The sequence below is a fragment of the Nilaparvata lugens genome, chromosome 9, assembly GCF_014356525.2.
Source record: "Nilaparvata lugens isolate BPH chromosome 9, ASM1435652v1, whole genome shotgun sequence".
In the NCBI taxonomy this organism is placed as follows: domain Eukaryota; kingdom Metazoa; phylum Arthropoda; class Insecta; order Hemiptera; family Delphacidae; genus Nilaparvata; species Nilaparvata lugens.
This window is the reverse complement of record NC_052512.1, coordinates 3,499,612-3,525,422: the sequence shown is the minus strand read 5'-3', so window position 1 is coordinate 3,525,422 and position 25,811 is coordinate 3,499,612. Positions and strand designations below refer to the sequence as shown.

General features: G+C 34.0%; 1 protein-coding gene across 3 annotated transcripts in view; it reads right to left on the bottom strand.

Moving 5' to 3' along the window:
* LOC111046926 (protein polybromo-1) overlaps window positions 1–25,811 on the bottom strand; it is a 109,706-nt gene that overhangs the window by 38,049 nt on the left and 45,846 nt on the right. For all 3 annotated transcript variants that reach the window (XM_039435413.1, XM_039435414.1, XM_039435415.1), the window contains exons 17-24: window positions 22,082–22,252; window positions 19,185–19,381; window positions 15,117–15,327; window positions 10,656–10,895; window positions 8,636–8,812; window positions 6,911–7,072; window positions 3,521–3,675; window positions 356–528 (exon numbers count right to left, since the gene is read on the bottom strand). In XM_039435413.1, coding sequence (XP_039291347.1) covers window positions 356–528; window positions 3,521–3,675; window positions 6,911–7,072; window positions 8,636–8,812; window positions 10,656–10,895; window positions 15,117–15,327; window positions 19,185–19,381; window positions 22,082–22,252 — 1,486 coding nt within the window. The remainder of the gene's footprint in view (window positions 1–355; window positions 529–3,520; window positions 3,676–6,910; window positions 7,073–8,635; window positions 8,813–10,655; window positions 10,896–15,116; window positions 15,328–19,184; window positions 19,382–22,081; window positions 22,253–25,811) is intronic.

Sequence of the window (25,811 nt, the reverse complement as noted above, 5' to 3'; positions counted from 1 at the left end):
GGCCCAAAATAATACGGGTTGAAATATCTGTGTGCGGTTTTCACCATTCATTTTCTCTTGAACTCTGCATCGAAATCATGTATCACATGACCACCTTTTCATTTTTAAATGAGAGACATAGATGTTGAAGCGAAGCGACAGAGTAATTTTTCATTTCAATTAGGATCGCCAATGAAACCTCCTGTCAAATTATTCTTGTAAAATAAATATCCAGCTGTTTCCATAAATTTCACCAACTCTGTATAATTGAAAGTTACGGGTTTCAAAGACTGCAATACAATAAATTCTTGAGCGAGTCCTCCAACCCAGGGGGGGGGGTCACTAATTATGAAGAGTGTTGTCGAAATGAACTCACAGGAAATGTACTCGCTGTGCTCGAGCACTGCACACTTGCCGACAACAGTGTCAACTGGTATGGTGTCCTCGACCGTGCTCAGAAATATCTCCTGCTTGTAGAATATGCGCATCGCACAGTTTCGCAGATCCTTTGGCAGCAGCATCCACGGTCCACGAATGAACGCCAGTCCACTGCCACAACACAAACATCCATTATTCATTTATTCATGCATTCAAACATTCATTAATAATCTATATTATAATAAAGGAAAGAGCTGGCTTATACACGTACAGCATAGGAAAATTATGTTTGACGCATCATCACGTCTGAACTACTGGATTGATTAACTTGAAATTTTGCATACCCTATTATATTAAGCGAGCAATTTCTGTATATATTTATATATTTGTTTTTTATATGGTTATTTATTGGTTATTTATGTCCAACGGATCTCGAAAACGGCTCTAACAATTTTCAACAAATTTGGAACATAGTTGGTTTATGATATATAAAAATTCGATTGCACTAGGTCTCATCCCTGGGAAAACTCGCTGAAGGACATTAAAAGGATAATTCATCCTTGGCTGAAACAGCTGAGACTTTCGTCGTCTGTGGATAGTAAAAAAAAGCGAGTGATTCTGTGGAAAATCAAAATATTTCATCCCCGAAATTCATAAACTGTCGTACAGCCAGCTGTAAAATATGAACACGACCTAAAAGATAAAGAAACCTTAAGGGTTTGAAAGGTAAAAATATCCATAATTGATCAAAAATAATAACTATATTTAAAATAAAAACATATTTTCGCGGTGTTCCCAAATTCATCAAAAAAGTTAATCAAAATATCTGATTTGTTGACATAACATGGTATGTCATTCTAATTAAAGTATATCAAAATTTTCAAAGTTAATCATTATTTTACAATTTCAAGTGATTAGTGAGTGTTATTTTGTTATTCAATTTGGTTTGTGAACAATCTAAATTGGAACTTTTCTGTTTTCAAATGTTTGGACTGGAAATTGGACCTGAATTCATGGACATGGAGCATAACCTACTTTTTGAACTATTTATAGTGTATAAATCAAAATTCGGGGAAGAAACAGTTTTGGGCTGTGCATATTAGTCCTTCCCCAATTATTTTTAAGAATTGTGTTTTGCTTATCAATAAATAAATAACGAGCGAAGCTAGGTGCCCCGATATTAGATTCTTAATTAACCAAAGATGGTTATAAGCATATTTTTTTTTAAATTCTTCAAGAATTCATTAAATCAAGTTTTCAGTTTGTCAAGTTTCAAAATAGACCCTTGGGGAGCACGGGTTTCCTGCTAGTTAATAATAATTTCTCTGATTACCAATCATATAGATTCTTAATTTATCACTGATGGTTATGGGCTTATTTTAAATTGTTCAAGATTTGAGTAGGTCAAGTTTTGGTTTGACAAGTTTTTAATTGGACCCTTGCGGAGCACGGGTAACCTGCTAGTTTAATAATACATTTTTATAATTGACATTGAATATTTTGTAAATTAATATATCACTGACTTCACCAAAATATCACTGATTGTGAATATTTTGTATATTTCTACATTGTTGAAAAACAATCTGGAAATGTTGCGGAGCTAAAGAAGGATAGCGCTATCTGCATTGTCGAATGATAGACAAGGATAGCAACAAAAATGTTGATCAAATACTGCCATTATAAGCACTCCTCACTAGACCTCACTATAGTGTATTCTAGTCCCAAGTCTGAAATTTTCCCAAGCCATACAAATACTTCTATAAGTGAGGTCCACGATACACTGTATAGGTTAGAAAAGTCAGTGACAATGCAGAGAATCGGCAACGCTGTTCACCTATCCTTCTCCAATGCCATTATAAAATGGTCCTCGCTATATTATGAGAGAAAACACTGAGGCCCGCCCGGTTGGTCAAAAGCCGGTTTAATGTTAACCGTGATTGTTTTCTCGAGAACAAATCAAAGAAGGCTTTCATGAAAAGACGGCTTCTCTGATTGGTTCTCGTGGAATTGATCACGGTTAAAATTTAACCGGCTTTTGTGTAACCGTCACTGAGTATCCTAACAATTCATCTCACGAATTTAGATTAATAACAACAGCCCAGAAAAATTCCAGTGTGGCATCCATTGTCATTATAATATTTTTTTCTAATCTGCCAGGATTTTGTAAGGAAGTGGTGACACTTCCACTAAATATGCAAAGGGAGAATGAAAAATAATAACAAAAGGAGAACAGAATGACTAGAACTTTAATTAATTGGTATATTTCGGTTAAATATGGTTGAATATGATAAATATTAATTTTTTTCTATTCCAAAAAGGTAAAATATAAAAATACATACAAACACAATATTAAAATAAAATTAATGGGGAAACTACTCGCTTGCTGCTAATGATTATTCAATCGTTGTGGTTATGAAAATTAAGAACAAGATCTTATCCAGTAATCACCTACCTTTTGAAGATGGCTTCCCCCTTTGGCATTCACTGGTTGAAACGCAACTTCACAGTTAGGATTTAAAAACAAAATTAACTGAACTAGTGAAATGGGTTCAGATCCCGTCCTATTCAATAATACAAATTCTCTTTAAACTGCCCGAACTGCGACAGGAAAACTGTATTATAAAACAAGAGCAAAATCTATCCTTTTCACCAGAACAGCCGGACTTTTACTGTCAGTCCTATCAAAACGAACTCTGCCCCAAAAGCTAAATTTTGGGTATTAATATAAACTCAGTCAATGCCAAACATGAAAGCCATCTCAAGTACATATTTCCATCTATCGCACAAGCGCACGTTTGTTATTAAAAACAGAGAAAAGCTAACGTTAATATTGACAACAAATAAAATAAACAATCTTTCTGTCGATGACAAAATACTGTTCATTGAACTTTTAATTTAAAAACTCTAAAATCCTGATCAATATGAGATAAAAATTCATATATATGACCAGGTGACAATTTATGGTCTAGTGGATGGAGTACTTCCGAAGACGTATTTCAGCGTAGCGTAGCTTAATGTGAAGGGACCTCTACATGCTTGTAGCTTGAAATGTAATTGAATTCTGTAAACATCTGTTTCACAGCTTCATTCGTGGTTTGGGAAATAGGTTACGTTAAACAATTAGGCTACGGTGAAATAATAATGATGTTTGAATGGGACTTACTTGACATTGGTCCATATGGTGTCAATTTGAGCGATCGCCTGTTTTCCATCGGCTTTCAGGTACACACAGTCACCGGTCTTAATAACTATTCCTTTATGATTGTATTGCTCGTAATAGGTTACATTCAGCTCGTTATTTGTTTCTAATGGCACGTTCTGAAATCAATACAAAAGCATATCAACCACTAACCACTATTCGCTATTAGCACGTATGTGAAGGGGATTACAAAAATGACAGAAGCGCCCGTGGCGGAATTTTTTCCAATTTAAATTTGTCAACACGAGGAGGATGGGGATGTTGCATTACTGGCGCCAATCAGATAGCTAGAATTGTCTATTCAACTGTTGACATTGTTGTAACATTACACAACTGTTGACATTGTTGTAACATTACACAACTGTTGACATTGTTGTAACATTACACAACTGTTGACATTGTTGTAACATTACACAACTGTTAAATCTTTGTCATACACTGCCAAATAAGCACAGTAACTGATTCAGTGTCAATGACAGCATTGTCAACTAAGGCTGCGTTTACATTAGTCAAGATACCTTGAATTCAGATTTTAATAACTCAAAAGTGTATCATTATGAAGTGAAAAATCAAATTAACCTTAAAGTTTTTGTCTTCATCTGCATCATACTTTTTCATTTAGTTGTTTTTATACATTCTACATTGACTGACGACGGTTATAATCTTATTTTTAATATTTATTGACATCTTAATTTCCCATTTGCTGGTTAAATTGTATATTCAAGATTCAAGATGAATGTTCAAAAGTTAAAATGTTCAACCTCTACTTGAATCAACAAAACTTGAAGAAGGGCCTACATTAGTAGAGTGAATTCATGTTTCTGTTCCTGTAAAATAAGACTTCAAGTTTGCAAAAACCATTCATTTTACCCAAACGTCAAGAAAACTTAAATTCGAGGAAACACGACTAACGTAAATGCCCCTTTATTTACGAGACGAATAATTAGAAATGGATATTTACATTTTGAAGCATCTACAAAAATCTACTTTTCCTACAGTTACCTTGAAAAGTGGCCATTCCTGCACTGATTACAGAACGCAAAGAATCACTTTTCCGCTCTAGTGCGGGAAAATTTTTTTCTGCACTCCAGATTTGCAACATAGCAACACAAAATAGTTGGTGGGTTATATGGAGGATTAGTGCACGAAAACAAAAATTAAGTTGGTAACAATGACTGTGGTTAGATTTAGATAAGAATCATTTCAATGGCTACCCTACATTTATGATAAAATCCCAATATAGAAATCCAAAACAAGAATAATGTTCATCTAAATCATAATTAAATAATCATCGTTTACGAATTCTCATCATTTAATAATAAATAATAGTTCTTTTCTATTGATAATTATTATTTCAACTGCAAGCAATGAGAAAAGTAGCAAATATACATTATAAAATTCAAATTTCAAGGTTAAATGATTACCGTTCGATATCCATATAAATAAAAAAACCAAAAATACTATAATAAATATTCTCTGTTGTCTATGTTATTTTTATAAATATTTTTCAGTTTACTTTGAGCATTTTTCTCGGTAATTTGAGCAAAAGTCTAAATTTCTGAATCCTGTTTCTGTAGTTTTTAGCTGGATGAAACAAACTTAGGTACGATTCTTCCCGCTAGGTCGCGCGCTTGTCGGTTCAGCCATCTTGCAGCTATCCCAATTAGCTGTTGGCGTGTATTTTAAATGTGAATTTTTTGTTCTATCTATCTGTATTTTTTCTGATTCTTGAATGAATAAAAATGAGAACTTTGGCTGAGAATTTTCAAGTTCAATTGGATTATTAATTTTTAAATGAATTGAGGTTGTTATAAATAACAGCATCACACACACAAACATTTGATGGATTTCAGCCATCATTTTACGCATAATTACCCACTTTTCATATTCAATGGTAACTGTAGGAAAAGTTCAATGTGAAATACGTGAGCAAAGTTCCTCTGCTGCACTCAAGAAGCCATTCCGCCCTCGCCTACGGTTCGGGCGTAAACGTTTCTTTCGGTGCAGCAAACTGTCACTTTGCGCACTAGTTGCACAAATAACTATTGTGTAAATAATTAAGGACTGAATTAACCTATTTCGGACCATGTGTTACCTTATCTAAATTTGGGGAAGGAATAACATAATGTTATCTCCTTTTTTCTCGATCTATTATTTTTATGATGTACTTATGAATCAATTAAGAATAAAGAATATGAGATAGCTTTTAAACGCACACACATGTGTACTTTACTTTTCTGTAAGCTATCCTCTCGACGAATCGACTATCATAGAATTATGATACAAATCTAAGGAGAAAATAGTTGACAACTAATAAATTCAATAATAGTTTTATACTGACCATTCTTTCAAAGATTTTTCTCTTATGCATAAAATATAGGTGATGTGGTACGTATAGATTTATGCGCCACAAACACACGCATTTCGCTTTCCATCAGCTGGTGCTATTATATCTGTAGCTTACTGTTTCTGTACAAATACAGATATAATAAATATAGCATTTAAGCTGATGAAACGCTAAAAATGCTCGTGTTCGAGTTGTCTAAGGGGCGTTTAACATTAGTCAAGTTTACTTGCATTCAAATTTACAAGAACAGAAACTTAAATCTTTTATACCAATTTACACCCTTCTTTATGTTCTGGAGATGTTGAATTTGACTTTTGAATTAAACTTGAATCTTGAAGGAACAATTCAACCAACAAATGGGAAAATTAAAAAAAAAAACAGTTGTCAGGTAAGTCAATGTAGAATGTACAAAAACAACTAAATAGAAAAGCATGATGCAAGAAAGGAAAAAGAAAACTTTGAGACTTGATTGATTTTTTTTTAATTCATAGTTTATATACTCTTGAGGCGATGAAGATTTGAATTCAAGTAAACTTGGTAAGATCTCAAAATCGCCCATTCACCTCGAACGTTGAAAAATTTGAATTCAAGTAGACTTGACTAATTTAAACGCTACTTCAAGTCTTTACCCACTTCTTCAGGACTACCTTTGGGGCATTCCAAGTTTTTTCACGGCATAGATAGATAGACAGATGGATAGATTTTATTTTTCAATTGTTACTAGGCTTGTCGCCTATGGTAACATGGTTACAATAATAATTACAGTTTTACAAATTATCTTGAATTATAACACGGTTACATGACATGATTTCATTACATTCTCTTAATAATAATAATAATAATAATACTACAAGATCATAATTATAATTATTCATAACAATATAGTGAAATAAAAAAGGATAAATTTTCTAATAGGATTATAATATCAACGAAAATGAGATGCCATTAGGTATTATGATTTATAGGTATCAGCAGGTGGCATAGATATACTGATAAAAAGAGCGTACCGGTTTCTCCTTGATAACAAGTTTCTCCTGCTCCTCGAGTTCGGCGATTTCTTCCTTGTGCTTTTCGACTCGCTCCCGGAACACAGACATGTTTCTGATTGGCTCCAGCACTTTCTCACGTGGCTCCAGCTTGTAGTTGTTGCTCAAGCTCGATGGCCAATTCTGTATACAACACAACAATTAATTACTCTTCTGTATAAACGACACTAAATTCAAATAACATTATCATCTTTTTTCTCTTTTTTTCTTAAGGGCTACTTTTTAATAAATATAAACATATAAATCTGAGTAAACTTTTTTAAATTATTTCGTCACGACATGTTTCGGCTACTAATGCAGTTTTCAAGTGAAAAATTATTATTATTTAATCTAATTGTTCTTCTTCTTCTTCTTCTTCCTCCATATTAAATGCATGAATATTTTTGTGTGTGCATGCATGCATGTATGCAGACGGTTTCCCGACTAACTTCTAACTTCTCTTTTAACTTTCACTTCTAACTTCTTAGCCTTTCCCTCTCTGATGGGGTCGGTGTGTCGGGTCAGTCAGTAGCTTCCAGTAGTCTTATTTTATCTGTAATTTCCACCCGTAGACTGAACGGTCGCTATGGCTTCATATAAAATGAGCGCTGCTATCCAGAGATTGTCAGTTTGGTGTAAGGGTAAGCATTCCTGACTAGCAATTAGGAGGTACCGGGTTCGATTCCCGGGCTGACAAATAATTTTTGAATAGTATCGCTCATAGAATTTCCATTTAGCTGTTTACCCTGCTGTCAATATTTGCAGTAGCAGAAATCTTCGGGGTGATTTACAGCATTTAATTTGGATTTTCGTTTAATAATAACTATCAATATTATATGGTTACAAGTTGAAATTGAGTGGAATATTTCTAATTAATTTATTAATTCAAGTCATCAAAATTTATAATTTCCATGTTCATTTTGGACTAATATTGTATAGAAATCGTACACGTGAAATTCTAACCTTATCTTGGACTATGTCATTACCTATAAATTTGGAGGAGAAATAGCACAAGGACTACCTTATTATTTTATCTATCAATGTTATTACATCAGTGTAATTAGTATCGTGAATAAATAAATATTGTAATCTACATACATAAAGCAATCAATCAATGTGGCTGATTGAAGTTTCAGTTTTTAAATAAATAATTGATAAAGTTCAATCAGCCGCCATTTTGAATAACAGTATCATAGTACATTTTTATTTATGTAATCTTTCTCGTTTTTAAAAGGCCTTTGAAATGATGTATCACACAATGGGTGTTTACATTCAAAATATTTGAGTTACAACCCCTCATTTCTTTAAAAACTAAAACTTCAATCAGCAGCCATTTTGGATACAAGTATCATAGAACATTTTTATCAATGCCAATCTTTCTTGTTTTGAAAAGGCCTTTAAAATTATGTACCACACAATGGGTGTTTACATTTAAAATATTCGAGTTACAACCCCTTATCAGGGGTCAAAATCCAGTAAGGGGTTAAAATCTAGAGTATTCACCAATAACTTATCTTGAAAGTTACAACAGTCTCCAACTTATTGACGGGTTCCCATACATATGACTCTATATACTCTCACCCCAACAACACAGTCATAGTCGACAGATATCGGCTTGAACACACTGTCAAATTTGAAACAGAAGGGTCATTATGGCATGGTATATCTTGTTATTGTTATGCTAGGCTTTCCCTGTGGTTGTTTTACCTTGATCTTTTTGAAGGCGCGTGCCTTGGACGAATAGCGACTCTCGCACACATAGATGTCCTTGTCGTCGAAGGCGGTTGGTTTGGCGCGGAAGTAGTCCTTCACACTCAGCACACAGCAGCGACCCACCACCTTGTTCAGCGGCAACGCCACGTGTTGCTCTGTCTTGAACACCTCCTGATTCACACACAAATCAATCAAATTCATTATATTTTCACAGAGTCTACATTTAAACAAATCAATTCAATTAATCTTATTTCAAGAAAAATACCACTTTTTTAAATTCCAGAAACCAGAAATGGTAGAATTCTGCGCGACTATTCAATTTATTAGGAATTTTATTGTCTTTAATTTTGTAGATAATGCTCTTTAAAAAAAACAGAGGTTTTAAAAATAACGGCTGTTTCAAAAAGGACGCACATGGAGGTTTGAGAATGTGAATTTATTACATTAAGTTATTAAAGTAATTATAAGTTATGTTGTATGAATTTATTAGCTTTATTATATTCAAATTACCTTTAAAACTTCACAATAAATGTTCAAAATGGCTTCATCCACTAGTAATGCAGGTTCGAACACGTTTCATAACATTTGCAGCCACTTTTCGTAGTGTTTGCTCAGAAATGATTTTAATCTCACTTTTAATATTAGCCTTCAATTCGTCAAGTGTATGAGGATTGTTATTAAAATCCTTACTTTTTAAATTCCTCCAAAGAAAAAAGTCAGCTGAAGTAAGATCTGGGGATCTTGGCGGCCACAATCCTTTTGATATCACACGATGGTCAAAAAACTCTCGTAACATATTCATCGTTTCAGCAGAAGTATGGATGGCATGTTACATTATCCTGCTGAAACCAACAATCTCGATCGTCTAATTCTAACAACGCTATAAATTGTTCAATAAGGTTGCGATACACAACACCATCTACAAATTTGTCCTAAAGGTCCTACAATACGCCGGGAGATCGCATAACAAACACCAATTTTACGTGCATGTCTTACGTGATAATGTAATCGCTGCAACGACAATACTAATGGTCGTTCTTGAAATGCGTGAGGATTTTCAGTGCTCCATATTCGGCAGTTTTGGCTGTTGACGTAACCATCTAAGTGGAACCACGCTTCGTCACTGAAATAAACACGATCCAATATTTCAATACCGTTGTCATTAACAAGAGAACGTATCCAACGACAATACTGTATACGTTTCCCATTGTCAACATTCTTCAGTTCATGAACGACTCCGATGCGGTAAGGACGCAGATTCAATTTTTTAATAGCCCTGAAAGTGGAAGATATTGACAATCCAGCCTGTACAGATAACTTTCAGTGATTTCCTGGGTGATGTAGTCAAACGTTGTTTCACATTGTCCAGAACTTGTTCTGTTAACACTGCCGGTCAATCTGTGCTTTTCCGATCCTGTACACTTCCAGTCCCACGAAATCTATCGATCAGACAAGTTATTGTGGCGTAATTAGGTACTGCAGGATTGGGAAATTTCAACCTGAATTCGTCTTTCACTCGTGCGTAAGATTTATATGCGAAATAACATTCAATAATAAACACACTTTCATGAAAAACCCATAGTTGAACATACACAGACACTACAGATTACAAATGAATACTAACAAGCACTAGTAAATGTGAAATGGTGCATGCCGGTTCAACAATGAGTACGGTAGTGCCAACTGTTATTTGGGGGAACAAAATATTCCCTATACAGAAAATATATTCCCTCAAACTTCGATGTGCGTTCTTTTTGAAACACCCGTTAGAAAGGAGAATTGTTTTTGTGGGGGGTTTTTTAGGGGTGTAGACGCCCTCTGGCGTCAGCAAATTACAGATTCGAATTCAGCGTCCCGAAATACATATTAAACCGACGAGAAAAATTCTTCCATTTGACTGGACTATATTGACAATTTAATAGTAGCCTATAACTTTTTATAAACAAAAGTGATCGATCTTATTGAAAAATCCACCTGCAGAGTTGCAGAGCTTTGGTGTGTACAATTGCTTTACCTTTTCGAGGAACTTCCTGGTGGTGACATGATAGGTCTCCCTGGGCCGATAGAACTGGTTGGCATAGAGCATTTGCTGGCCGTCCACACTGGTCCACAGCCGCTGTATGTTCAGCAACATTGGCTCCATGCCGCGTTCCTTGGCTTCCGCGTAAACAAAGTCACCGATGCGATACACCTGCTGGTTGAACGACATCGCGTTGTCAGCCGTGCCTCGTACCGTAACACCCCCATCAACCGACTGCAACACATCAACATTTCAGTTCATCAACACCCTCAAATACCTATCCGTCCTGCAGTGAGTAATGACATACAGAACATCTATAGAAAGAAATAAAAATCCAAGTACCCTCTTTTTTAAATTGTTTACTTACGACATGTTTCGGCCATTGTGCCATTATAAAGTCATTATTATTGTAATGTCTTTTTATTGTATGTAATAAATTGCCATTATAAAGTCATTATTATTGATATTGCCTAAACAATTTTAAAAAAAGGGTACTAAGATTTTCATTTCTTTCTATTTAAGAGTAGCCCTAACGAAAAAAAAGAAAACCTATAACATAATAAAGGAAAGAATTGGCTAAGACATGTACAGGATAGGAATGACGCATCATCACGTCTGAACTACTGAATTGATTAACTTGAAATTTTGCCTAAATATTCTGAATTTTCCGAGGATAGACATATGCTTTCTTCAATTGTTATAAATCAATTCTAATTTAATAAAAAAAAATTATTAAATTTGTGTTACGCAATTATAAAAGCACAACCGAAGAGTGCTACTGACTAGCTTAGTTAGTTGCGAGCGCGGTTCATGAATCAGAGGTTACAGGTTCGAGACCTATCAAACTCTTTTTTGGGAATTTTCAACTAATCCTATTATATTAAGCGAGCAATTTCTGTATGACTGTTTATATTTTTATATCTGGTTATTTATGTTTAACGGATCTCGAAAACGGCTCTAACGATTTTCACGAAATTTGGAACATAGTAGCACAGAATACAGCATTGTATTGTACTCTGTGATAGTAGGTTTATGATATAAAAATTCGATTGCACTAGGTCTCATCCTTGGGAAAACTCGCTGAACGACATTAAAAGGATAATTCATCCTTGGCTGAAAAAGTTAGGATAGTAAAAAAGTGAGAGAGCGAGTGAGTAAATGAAAAATCAAAATATCGCATCCCCGAAATTCATAAGATGGCATATAGCCAGCTGTGAAATATGAACACGATCATTTTAGAGCATTGTGTTCTGTTTATCAATAAATGATAAAAATAACGAGTGAAGCTCGGCGCCCCGATATTGAAGATTATCTACGTAATTTTGTACAGAATAATAAATATTCATTCTATTTTTTCATGTTTCCTGGACATAAGGAGATTGGATTTTACAACACAAATTTAATGTTTCCACTTCCTTCTACCCTCTACCCTACCTTCGCCGCTCCACTATAATGCAACTTTCAAACTCTGTGAACATCTAAGGGTTTTGAAAACGAGTAAGAGAAAACAGGAGAGAAAGAAAATGAAAAACCGACTTGTTAATTACAAATATTGACACAATTCGTTGATTGTGCACGTGTGTTTCGAAAATAATTTTGAAATAGGCAAACTGAATTTACGGTCACGAAATGACGAAGAAACGTGATGATTAAGTCATTGGGTTGTTTTTAAAAGTTGAGAAACATTATTCTGATCACGAAAATAGACTAAAATTGTCGACTTATTTGCGCGTTTTTGAACCAGCTTGAACAAACAACTCCACGTTTTTCAGGCCAAAATTTGCATTCAGCTTCGCAGGTGTTCAGAACGATCAAAAGCACGTTCATATTCTGATATAGGGATAAAAGTTTTGTATAATATCTGAGAATTTAAATTAGAAATTTCCAAATATGAGTGTGACTCCTCTAATCAGAAGTTTTTTTGGCAAATTTACGAATTGAAAACATGAGAATTTAAAAAAAAAACATGAAAATGTAAGTTTTTGGAATCGAGACAGGGCCACGGAAAACAGTACATGGAGAAGTAGAAATTTTAGTAACCCTTCAGCGGTCACGAACGATAGTGTTGCTTTCCTTGTCTATCATTCGACAAAGCAAATAGCACTATCCATTTCTAGCTCCGCAACGTTGGCATATCGTTTCTCAACAATGTGGAATTATAATTTATCCAAACGAGCTAAATCAATAAAATTCTTAGGAGTTACAATAGATGAGCATTTGACTTGGAAGGAAAACATGAGAATTTTTTAGAAAAACATGAGAAATTGACATGACAATTCAATTCAAAACATTTGACATGAGAAATTCTCATGTTTTCAGAGTTCCACCTAAAAGTTGAACCGTGCATACTTTATGATTCTAGAGTTGTCTCATTCGGTGGACAGAATATTATGCCTATGTCTATTCCCATCTATGCTATGGAAATATCTTCCGGGGTAATTCAACATACAGTTATAAGGTGTTTTTAATGCAAAAAAGATTATTAGAGTGATTCTCGGGTTGAGACAAAGAGACTAATGCAAGTCTGTTTTTCAAAACTCTCAGATTCTCACCTTGCCTGCAATTTACATTTATCAGTTATTAATTTTTATCAAGAGTAATATCAATAAATTTCCATTTTTCACAGAGAGACATAATTACTCCACACGCAATCAGCATTTGCTGTTGTATCCAGTCCATAGACAAGCGACATAATATGAGACTTCTCATATTATGAGAAGAATCCTTCTTATTCAGGATAAGATTATATAATAAATTACCGGAGACCATTCGAAAAATCGAATCTCTAAAGCTTTTCAAGAAATCTGTGAAAAGAATCTTAGTTGATAAAGCGTACTACTCGGTGGCAGAATTCAATTAACCATAAACTCTGTAAACTCAATGACACAAAGTAAAATGCTCACATTTGCTCTATTTTTAGGACTAAGGATAATGATAGACTTAATATAGGCTACACTTTGTTATATAATTTTCTATACACTGTTACTGTTTTATTTTACAAGTTAAAAATCTTACTTAGTTCTAAGGATGCAATTATTTGACAAATCACCTATCAAATGGGAGTATTCCCAATATTATGATGTAATTTGATTAAAAATAATAAATAAATCTCAATTATGAGAATTCATCATGTAATGACGAATAAAAATTACTTAAAATTCTTAACTAACCAGGGATGGTTATAGACCTATTTTCAATTCTTCAAGATTTCATTACGTCAAGTTTTAAAATAGCTCCTTGCGGAGCACGGGCACCTGCTAGTTTCTATTAGAATCTTTTATCTCTGATACCTGCCCGGAATGGCTAACATCATAATTGAATGAAGCTGTTCAGAGAGTGCCTGGTGGGCGAAGAGATAAAGGTGCTCCGCCAGCAACAGAGAGGTACCAGGTTCGATTCCCGGTCTGGGCACAATTTTTAGACACTTTCATTCTTCAAATTTCTTTCTGCTATTTAGTTCTTCGGTAAATATTAGCAGTAGCAGAAGTCCTTAGTTCTATTTATATAGTTCTCATAGGTTGTTTGAAATAATAGAGAAACAATAGTGTAAGTAGATATCCCATGGTATTGGGAGTTTATGTCGTAACTTTTACTGTTATCTCAAGCCAAGCCGATAGTCCACGTAGTTCTTTCCCTTGAAGCTGTGTGACACCGGTAGTCTCTCATATTGTGCCGTTCATACACTCTCTCCCGGTCAAAACAGTAAAAATCGACAATAAGTGACAGTAATCGTCTTGAGATAACAGTAAAAGTTGCGACATAAACTCATTATACCATGGGATATCTACTTACGATATTGTTTCTCTATGGAAAGATAGCATAAGAAGATGGTATAGGGTAGGGCGTTCATGTTGCAAATATTGCTTGCTAACTCAAGCCGTTCTCAAGGTTCGTACAGATATATGTTTGATATATTTGATTGATGTATGTTATGTGGGATCTGTTGTGTTGAAATGGGAGGGATGGTAGATATTAGATTAAACTTTGACGTGTCATATACTGCGGGATCGTTGCTCCCTTAATGCAGTTCAGTAATTGTGACGAACAAGAAAAGTAAAGTAAAGTAAGTAATGTATACGCGCCTGGCGCCTCCAACACGCTCCGCCCAGGCTCCGCAATCGATCCGCCCTCGCTCCGCACTCGCTCCGATCATGAACGTTACGGGAGATGTTAGCTCTTCTCGCGTTCCACTCTTGCTCCCCGGTCGATCATCAATCGATCTGCTCGAGTGACGTTCGATTGCGAAGCAGAGCAAAAGTCTGTACGCATCTTTACACTCTCACCCCAATTAAAAAGTAATAATAGAAAGTAGTCGACATTAATCGGCTTGAAATTTGGAAAATAAACTTCCTGTACCATGGGATATCTTCTCATGCTATCTTTTCTTTATGGTAATAATATGTTGTTTTGTGAAATAATAAAATTATTGATTGACTAATTTTGTGTTAGTCTGACCTTGGCGCCATCTTCGGAGCTACGAGTCTCGGCCTCCTCATCGACGGGCTCCTCCTCAGCCTCCTCCTTCTCCCCCTCCTTTCCTTCCTCCTCCTCCTTCTGCTGTTGCTGCTTGCGCATGCGCGTGGCATCGACTGCCGCCGACAGATCCATGAGTGTGTAGTTGAGTGCCGGAGAGTGCAACAGGTCACCGTTCCGACACAGCTCGTCCCTATATATTTGCACACAGATTAGAACAGGGTCCATAGATATTGCAGAGTATCGGCAGCGCTGTTGTTCTTATCTTTATCACTTACTTTATTACGTAGGCCTCACTAAAGTAATTGAAAATGAAATTTATTCTCCTTTTGCATAAAAAAATTTTTTACAAAGAATCTCTCTCTTAGAATTAAACTGTCATCAATAATAGTGTATAGGCGCATCCAGTGTCATGAATCTTAGTTACATAAATTGAATACTATATAGTTGCTATTTTAAAAATCTGGTGTGGCGCACTCACTCAACTTTCCCTGCCGTTATGAAAATTGATCACGTGACGCTAGTGTTCCCGCGCATCTCAAGTCTACTATTCAAAGATTTGAGCCAGCTGGTGACAGGGCAATAACGCTGGAGACACACGAGGTCTGCTATCTCTTCAAAGTGAATCATTTAATAGAATCAACAGTTGCCAACAGTTTGCAATTGGATAATCACATTTTCTCGAATTTCGAGCTTATTTTTAATTTTAGTTGAAAATGTTACTGAACATTAATTGTAGAGATTCTCATGCTCAATCTTTTTCACTCTATTTTTTTTTTTTGTTTAAATTGTATCTGAAGCCTGATAATTGAGAATCTAAAAACAAACTTTGCATAGATGGGGCGGAGCTCCTGAAATTTTTACAGATATGGGACTTGTGGCAGTTGATAGAGCTTATCGATGACTATTTTAGGTATAACTTTAATCAAAATCGTTGGAGCCGTTCTAGAGAAAATCGCGAAAACCCCTGTATTTGACAACATTTTCGCCATTTTAGCCGCCATCTTGAATAGCATTTGATCGAAATTGTTCGTGTCGGATCTTTATATTGAAGGACCTTACGTTCCAAATTTCAAGTCATTCCGTTAATTGGGAGATGAGATATCGTGTACACAGACGCACATACACTCATACACACACACACACACACACACACACACACACACACACACACACACACACACACACACACAAACCAATACCCAAAAACCACTTTTTTGGACTCAGGGGACCTTGAAACGTATAGAAATTTTGAAATTGGGGTACCTTAATTTTTTTCGGAAAGCAATACTTTCCTTACCTATGGTAATAGGGCAAGGAAAGTAAAAACTTAAGCAACATATTATACGGCAATTGCGGTACAATAGTGTATATTCATGTGTGAACAATGATAAAACATGATTTGGAAAAACAAAACAAAAGCGCAGTGCTATTAAGTTTGATAATAATGAAATAATAGGTCTACTATATTGATTAAGTATGAGCTAAGGTGAAAAATGTAAATAACTAATTACAAAAAATTTAGAAGTTGACCGAAACATATTGTAATAGCCTATTACATTTTTTTGGTAGCACTAGTTTTTTTTTGCTCTGAAAAAAAAAAAATTTGCCGTGCTACCAATTTTTCCTAAATCGGTTGGATAGCATTTCACACCTATTAACCTAAGGATAGTTGTCGGCTCCAATGTAATAGATTCTTGATAAACTATGAATGGATCTATCGCCTATGAATGAGAAATCCAGTTTTCAGAGCAAATGAACTTATAATCTTCAGAATAATTTTGGCAATATACTACACAAATACACAAAGAACAATATCTTACAAGCCTAAGCATCTAAAGTCACTACGAGCTAAGTACTTATCCAGTTTATATAGTTGAAAAACAGTGGCTATTGGCTTGTATACACAATAAACAATATACAGACAAAATAGAACACTATAAACTGTTTAAAACTCAATTTAAAACATTAATAAATTCACTTAAACAGAAAAATATTCAGAGAGCACAAATTACAACACACATAGCCAGCCATAAGTTTCAGAGAGAGGGCACAGGAAAAGCCTAGCTACCAGGAACAGAGCAAAGCTTCTTCAGTGTCGATGTTACGGACACGTCACCAAAAAAAATTATAAATTACAAGTTTAGAATTCACATTTTATATTTGTTCTCAATAAAACTTTATTTTGAAACTGTTATTTTAAATTTTTATATATCATCTCTATTTAAATAAACCATTTATCTTTTTAATTCTGTCAACCCAGCCTCGGTGACACCATGGAATATGCAACACAATCATTTACGATAAATTCTCAGTCAAAAAGTTGTCCGTAATCGATGACTCTGATATTTACTATAAAGTTTTATAGATCTCGAATTGAAGATTCGATTCCAATCGAGAAAAGAATGTAATATTACAAATACCCCCCTCTTGACATAAAAAATTTTACTGTTTGAAAATTGTTGAAATAAAATTTGAGAACAGTAACAATTTTTTCTATAAAAACATTACATGTCAACTATAATTGAAAATTATTATAAAATTCATCAATAGCATTTGTTATATGTTTCCAAACAATATTTCAAAGTATCAAAATTACTTTTGATTTAGCTTTATAATTTAAAGGAAAATATCTCGACAGAAAGTTTAATATAAAAGAATAGTTTTTTGAAATTGCACATAAATTTAATAGATAGAAAAATTCAATTTTTATTGCATAAAAAAAAATTTAGTATGTTGAATAAAAAAATTATTATTTATTTTTTTTTTAATGAATTGATGAATTGTTACATTTAAATATATAAATTTTATTGTAGCTGAGTTATGTGATGGGTTCTCAGGAGAGAATTAAAAAACAGTTATCTATTTCTTGGTTCTGAAATAGCCAGTCATTTACTACGGATAAAAATTCTCTCAAAGTTCTACTTCTACCAGAATGTGGGATAGTGTTGAAAAGGTTTGGACCTAGGTATAAGAAAGATTTTGAAATTTATTCTAGGTAGTATTGATACTAAGTCCAATCTTCTTCTTTCTGAAAAGCTGGGCCTGAAAATCCATCGTTTTCACTTCGCAAAAAGAAAATTCTCAAGACTTTGAACACAAAAAGGTGGCGAAGTGGGAGAATACGTAGTCTCTTGTACAAAGGAAACGAAGGCTCTCTTCGACTTTTAAATAATATTGGTCTGATGAAATGTTTTTGTAGTATAATTATATATTTCAATGAAACAAATACGATAGCTATCTATTTCCTATAGGGACCATATATTATCTTGAATAATGAAACATGAATAGGTATTTACAGAACAGGGTCCCTCCTGTAAATAGCTATTTATGTTTCATTATTTAAGATATAGTAAATAACCATATGGTCCCTAAAGTAAATAACCATAGTAAATACAGTATATGTTTATACTATATACTATAGTATAGATAAAATCTTTATTTTATTATTCTTAGATGAATCACCTTGACAGTCACTTTTTTCAATTCTTTCAGTATTTTATTAATAATTATTATGATTTCTCCATGGTGTGTGGGTTTGTGTTGGTGTGGGATGAATTAAGATAATTAAAATTAATTGAGTTTATAGATAAGCATTTTTAGTTGAGTTCTGAATGTAATTCACTCCTGTTTGCAGACAAGATTTTTCTTAAGCAAACAGTAATTTATTCAATGATCTGTAATATTTGTGTAACGGAATTTGTCATGAAAGTAATATCATTGAATAAAACTTGATTTGATTTTTTTTATATTATCTCTAATATTATGAATAAGTATATCACTTCGTGATTATTTCTTATTAAATAAATTAACAGTTCCTGAATTTTTATGTAGGCCATGTACTTTAGTGCAGTAGCTTATATTTATTTTTTGTAAAGCTCTTTTTTGTATTTTGCTTTTGGCAAATAAATAAATTCATTCAAGTTGTGTATTTGTATTAATTTAGTGCAGTAGAATATTCTTATATTTTGTAAAGCTTTCTTAGAATTTGTTTTTGGAAAAAGGCATAAATTAATTAATTCAAAAATGTTGGTAGAAAAAGGGACCAACCTCTGTCTGATGAAGAAGGACTGTAGCTCGACTGAGTCCTCGAAGACCTGGGAGTCGGCGGCGGGTGAGAGACGGCGCGCCCGCTCCAGACAGGAGAACAGGTCTTCCTGAAAAAGGTCCAGACGCCGATACTGCATTCCGTCCAGGCGTCGCTTGATCAGATCCAGAGATAAGGCGCGTTGACGCTTCCCCTCAACCTGGCATAACAAATCCCATCAATACAAAACAACATTGTAATGTAGCAGATTATTTGACATGAATTTTTACAATCCGAGAGCATCCATTGTTTAAAAAATTAAAAGTGTCGACGACGATGAAAATTCATGACAAGTAAAATTGGACTGAAAAATGTATGCCTCTTGGCAGTCGGTTACGAGGACGGGACCTGGAACTATCTACAGCAGATAATCGGGCCCGGCTCTACCGAGACACCATTTTCCTGGTTCAGTGAGTTGCTAATATTATCAATATTATTATTATATATTATTCATCTTGTTTTATTGAAGGCAAATCCTGTAATAATTCTTTGTTTGTTTGAAAAGTTTTTTAATATTATTTTATTTAAATTTCCAGTTTCATTTTGAGTTACAATTCAATTAAATCGATTACTTAGTTCTCCAAAATATAATCTGTTTTGTTTATTCTTTTAAAATATAGTTCCTTTCTCATGAGTTACAGAGTTAGATCAATTTAACCTCTCACAAGCCAAGCGATTCGCCCATTATGAATTGTTACCATAATGTCTAGGGTTGTTCTCACAACCCTATAATACCAGCTCAATACCATACATAATATAACCGCAATTTACCAATATTTAATTACCCCATTACAACATAAATAAATAGCTAAATATTTATTAAATAAATATCTTGTTCTACAACCGCTCGTAAAGTTCTTCTTTACGAACCGAAAACTCATCATAAAACAGTTGTTTTGTGAGGAGCGAGCGATAATCTACTTTACGCTCGCCAGCTGTTTACTTTACCGCTCGCTAACCGCTTCGCATGTGCAGTAGGCTAAATTTTAGAAAAATGCAATTCCAATAAGTTCATGTCCCTACTTTTTCGCCCCATTTCCAACGGTCATGGTGGTCACGTAGAGCGTTGACTCTCACGCTGAAGGTCCCAGGTTCAAATCACGGTCCTACCAAATTTTTTTTGCAGATGATACTAATAATTGTATTATTCTAATAATAAATCATTATAAAATAAATTAATAATGATTAAATAGAATAATTAAATTCGATAATTTTATTATTATCACATTGATTTATCAAAATAATTGGATAAATTATAAAAAAATGTTTATTGTATTGGAATCCAATACTGCAGTTGTAGAAAAAATTGTTGTATGTAATTCAAGCGGAAAGCTTCTTTATCGCTCTCGTCGCGTTTTACGCTCGTATACATAAATAACTATTATTGACATGAAAACGCCAGAGATGCATGTTTTTACAATTGATATAATACAATAGATCAATCATAATAATTAAAATAATACACAAATTATACAAAAAAACTCGTATATATAGACAGAGAATACAAGATCTTTATTTGCCATAAAATAAAACAAGTTTACAATAGGCATCGTCAGTTTAACAATATTTAATGACTAGGAATATGTCATGAATTAATAGAATTAATCAAATACAATCAAGACAACATTATATTATGAGTAATAAAATACGAGTTAAGGTGCATTTTCGTTTGTGCGTAAATTTCGACGACAAGCATTGTTGACATTCATATTGTCCAAATTTCAAGTGTGCTAAAACAGCTGATCATATAACTTTTCATTATTTATCTTTATTATTAAAGAATTAAACATTTCTAATAATATCAACATATTGCCATTTAAAAGTATAAGCTCAACCTGCCCCATTAAAACATAATTAAACATAATCTTTTAGGTTATGTAGACAAATTGAAATCTATCCAATCTGAGATTCTCTCCCTGTCGTGGTCGACGACGGCATTTACGCACAAACGAAAACCTAGCTTTAGACTTATTTAGGTCAGTAAAGATCAGTCAAGGGGTCTTCAAAAAATTCTTCCATTTTGTAATAAGATCTCATCAAAAAGTGGGTGAAAAATTTTTCACAGTTGAAGGTAGTTTATTGTATAGTTTCAAGCCTGAATAAAGTGGACTCTTTTTGTAAAGCGGGTAGTTATACAGTTGTTGTTGGATGCCAGGTGTGTTGTAATTATGGGAGAAGGAATTTGGCTCATATACCGGTCTATTTTTACAAATCTAAGTAATTCCAGTACATATATACAAGTAACTTTTAGAAATCCAAGTTCTTTGAAAAGAGACCAACAACTTGCACTTCTATCAGTCTTTAAAAATTGATCTGACAATTCTTTTTTAAAGGAGTAAAATTTTACTATAGTGTGGTCCACGTTATAATGGCAGTGAATAAAGATAGAAGAAAAGCGATGCCGATTCTGTGCATTAATTATATTTCTACACTATCAAAAACATAATAATTGTCATCGTTGTGGACCTAGAAAAGGTTAGTACCACCATCTTTGTCGAATGATACACAAGGATAGCAAAACCAAAGTTGATCAAATACTGTAATTATAACGTGGACCTCACTATAGCAGCAAAATTATTTCTCCAGACTGTCACACCGTATTCTATAATTGAATGCACGTACGCAAAGTACACCATTTTTATCACATCCAGAGAGACTAAATTCGCTAGAACACTGAAAATATGAGCTATGGAGCTGATTTTAGCCACGAGTTCATCGATGTGGCTGAATATTTTTGCTCCAATGCTATAGCATAGGAAAAAGATTGAAACTTGAGAAGAAGGTGGCCGCTAAAGCTATCAGCCAATGGAAAACAAGACTTGCATTGAGCACACCGTGTATTTATAGTATGGCTACTGACCTCATCATGTTCAGGCAGCTCAGCCATTGAGTCGGAGAAGCAGCGACCCTCCTCGTCCTGGTGGTTGTAGACAGCTGTGAACAGGGAGGTCAGCAGCTCCTGAACAGCTGATATCACATCGGGAACTGCCTCCTCGTCCTCGCGCAGCTGCAGCTTCGTCTGCAGGCACACCTAACGCACAAACAACTATCAATCACACATAGAAACCATAAACACGATACTAGAATAATGGCCGGTTGCAGTCATCACATAAAGTTAAAATCAGGCATTTAACTTATATTATTTATGAAGCCATAACTCCACTTTTCGTTGTCAAAGTAAACTGTAGCTCCCATAAAAATGAAAACGCCCAATTAGACACATGATTTTATTACACAGTCGTCAAATAGAGCTTACAGTATATAAGTCTCCAATCGCTAAAAACGGTCATTTAAGTTATGGGCCCGAAGTCGTGCTGTTAAATCCAATATCTACTCCCACCACATGCATTTTAGAGGTTGTGATAGCTTTTTTATCTCTTTTCTGTATAGGGCTACTTTTTATAGAAATAGAAAGAAAAATAAAAATCTCAGTACCCTTTATGAATTATTTAATCACAACCATTTTCAAGTCTTGAAAATGGCATCAATGTCAGAAACATGTTGTGATTAAATAATTCATAAAGGGTACTGAGATTTTTATTTTTCTTTCTATTTGTGATAGCTTTTTTGAAAGATGTTTACGAAAAACCATCTGTATATAAGTAAATTATTTTTCTCTCCCTATGTTTTTCAAGTTGTTTATAAGCTCCAAGTCGCTATGGCACGAAATAAATATGATGAGAAATCTCACCAAAAGCCATTCTCCTTAACTGTGAACTTGTGATTATTTGTTATCAAATGTTCTGCAAATCAAAGTTAGATTCCCCATTTTGTTTATTCCAATCTCTGATGTGTCCTTTAATTATACTTTTGAAACTTCTACCAGTCTGACCCACATAACAAGCATTACAATCATCACATTCAAGTTTGTACACCCCGCTTTTATCCCAAATATCAATTTTGTCTTTACTCCAGCTAAATAAACTATTTAAAATCGGTTTTGTCTTGAAAGCAACGTGAAATCCATTCCTCTTCAATTCCCTACCTATTTTATCAGATACAAGGCCTAAATATGGGATTGTGATCCAAGTCTTCTCCTCACAGTTTGAGCCTACAAAGCTAAAATTGATTGAAATTTATCTATTAATTTTACTCAATAATCAGTCCACCATACTTTCTTCATACCCATTTGTGACAGCTATCTGTTTAATTTTAGTGATCTCAATATCAAAATCATGATGGCTCAATAGGTATTGTTAGTGCTCTATAGACCATACTATTGAAAGCAGCAAGTTTGTGAGAAATAGGATGACAAGAATGAAGAGGAATGATAACATCAGTATGGGTTGGTTTTCTGAAAATAGAAAACTTGTGAAAACCAGTGCTTTGATCTATTCTTAAATCTAGAAAATTCAATATACAATCCTGTTCTACCTCTACAGTGAATTTTATACTCTGATGTAATCCATTCAGATAGGAAAGAAAATTGTCTAGTTGTCTGTTACTTCCTTTCCATAAGCAAATAATATCATCAACATATCGAAACCAGTAAACAATTTTATCTTTGAAATTACTATTTTCAATGATTCCACTTTTTAACTTATCCATAAACAATTCAGCTAGGAGTGGTGAGAGGGGTGACCCCATTGCCAACCCCTCTCTTTGTTCAAAAAATCTATTGTTAAATTTGAAATAATTATGCTGAGTGCATAACTTCATCAATCCTATCAGTTCTTCTCTGAGTGTATGATCATTTATAGAGGCTTTCATTATTTTCTCAGCTCTTTCAAGACTTTCTCCCACTGGAATGTTAGTGAATAAATTAGTAACATCAAATGACACAAGTTTATAAGATGATAGAACAGGAATATGCTTTATATTGTTGACCAACTCCAATGAATTTTTAATACTAAACTTTGGTTGAAAACCTGTTAATGACCGAAAGGTGATATTCAGTTTGTATGCTAATTTAGAGCAGGGAGAATTAACAAAAGATACCACTGGTCTTATAGGAACATTAGTTTTGTGTAATTTAGGTTGACCGAAAAGTCTAGGTGGATATGGATTCATAACTGTTAGATACTTAGTTTCTTTCTTGTTAAATAATTTGGTGGTGGTGGTCAACTTATTTCTAATCAAGCTATTGATTTTGGTGGTGGGATTAGAGTTAATCTCAATAAAATTGTTATCTGCAATGAAATGGTTTACCTTACTTAGATATTCGTCCTTATTCATTATTACTGTAGTGTATCCTTTGTCAGCTTTCAAAATAATCAGGTCATTGGTTTTCATCTTCTTCTTTAAATTCTTCATGATGTCTGCCGTTTTTGTGATCTCTGGTCGAAGTTCCCTTGTCTTTTCTTGAAGAATTATGTCAGCACATCTGTTAGTTAGTATTTTGTTCTTTGAGGCTTCCCAATTGCTATCAATGCTGCATGCTAGTCGTTCAAGTTGTTGGTTATCCAAATAGCTATGACTATTGTACTTGTTACCTCGTCCTAGTAACTCTGTCTCGAGTTACAAACAACATTGCAAAGCTAGAGAGAGATAGCGCTATCTGTTTTGTTCTATAAGAACAAATCTGTGTTGTTTTTTCTTTTGATAGAAAAGGACAGCAACAGTATTGTCAATCGTACACTGCCATTATAATGACCTCACTATAGGAAGATTGTTCGAGGAGACCAGTATTTTATCTGTTGTGAAAATAATTGATAATAAAAAGAGACTTGAGATGTTGTCAAAAAACCACTTTATTTTAATAAAAATTATTATTTCACAGAAGCCTACTACAGCAAAACTCCACAAACAATGCAAAGTTCCACAACATCAATATTCACTCTACAAAAGTATGAGGCTGGTCATGTGCACAGAATGCCGGAAGGGAGGGTGCCAAAAATTGTGCTGGAAGGCAAACCCGGAGGAAAAAGACTACAAGGAAGACCAAGAAAGCGGTGGGTTGACGATGTGGAGGAGGATTTGCGAAGACTGGGTGTAAGAAGATGGAGAAGAGCAGCAGAATGTCGAGAGGGATGGAAGGATGTGGTTGTAAGGCTAAGGCTCTAGTGCCAATAATGATTATGATGATGGTGATTTGGACAACGATCACTAAAATATTCATTTATTCACAATGGAGGCAATAGGTACCCCCAAATATGTATATTTTACCATAAAAATGGAAAAAACAAAAAATGATAAAAATACATACCCTACCCTATTTTTAGGGCTAACATTATTTAAGGCTGTGCAAAGGCTAAAAATAAACTTTTTACTCGTGATATTTTTCAAAGTTTTTCGATATGTATATCATTAAGCTATCAAAATGAGAAAGTTTTCTCAGGGAAATATTTTTTTCCAATCATTACTTTTTGAGATGAGCGCCTGAAGTTTGAATTTTTGGGACAGAACATTTCAAATTCGGTAAGAGATAAATAAATCCATGAGATTTATTGGATGGATTCTTCATGGTATTGTTGATCTAGTAGAACAAAAATTTTCTGAAAATATCAATTTTTGAAAAAGATATTCAATTTACTAAAAATAACCAAAAATAACTTTTGTTGAGTTATTTTTGGTAAATTGAATAACTATCTTGAAAATGGATATTTTCAGAAATTTTTTTTTTACTACATCAACAATACCATGAAAAATCC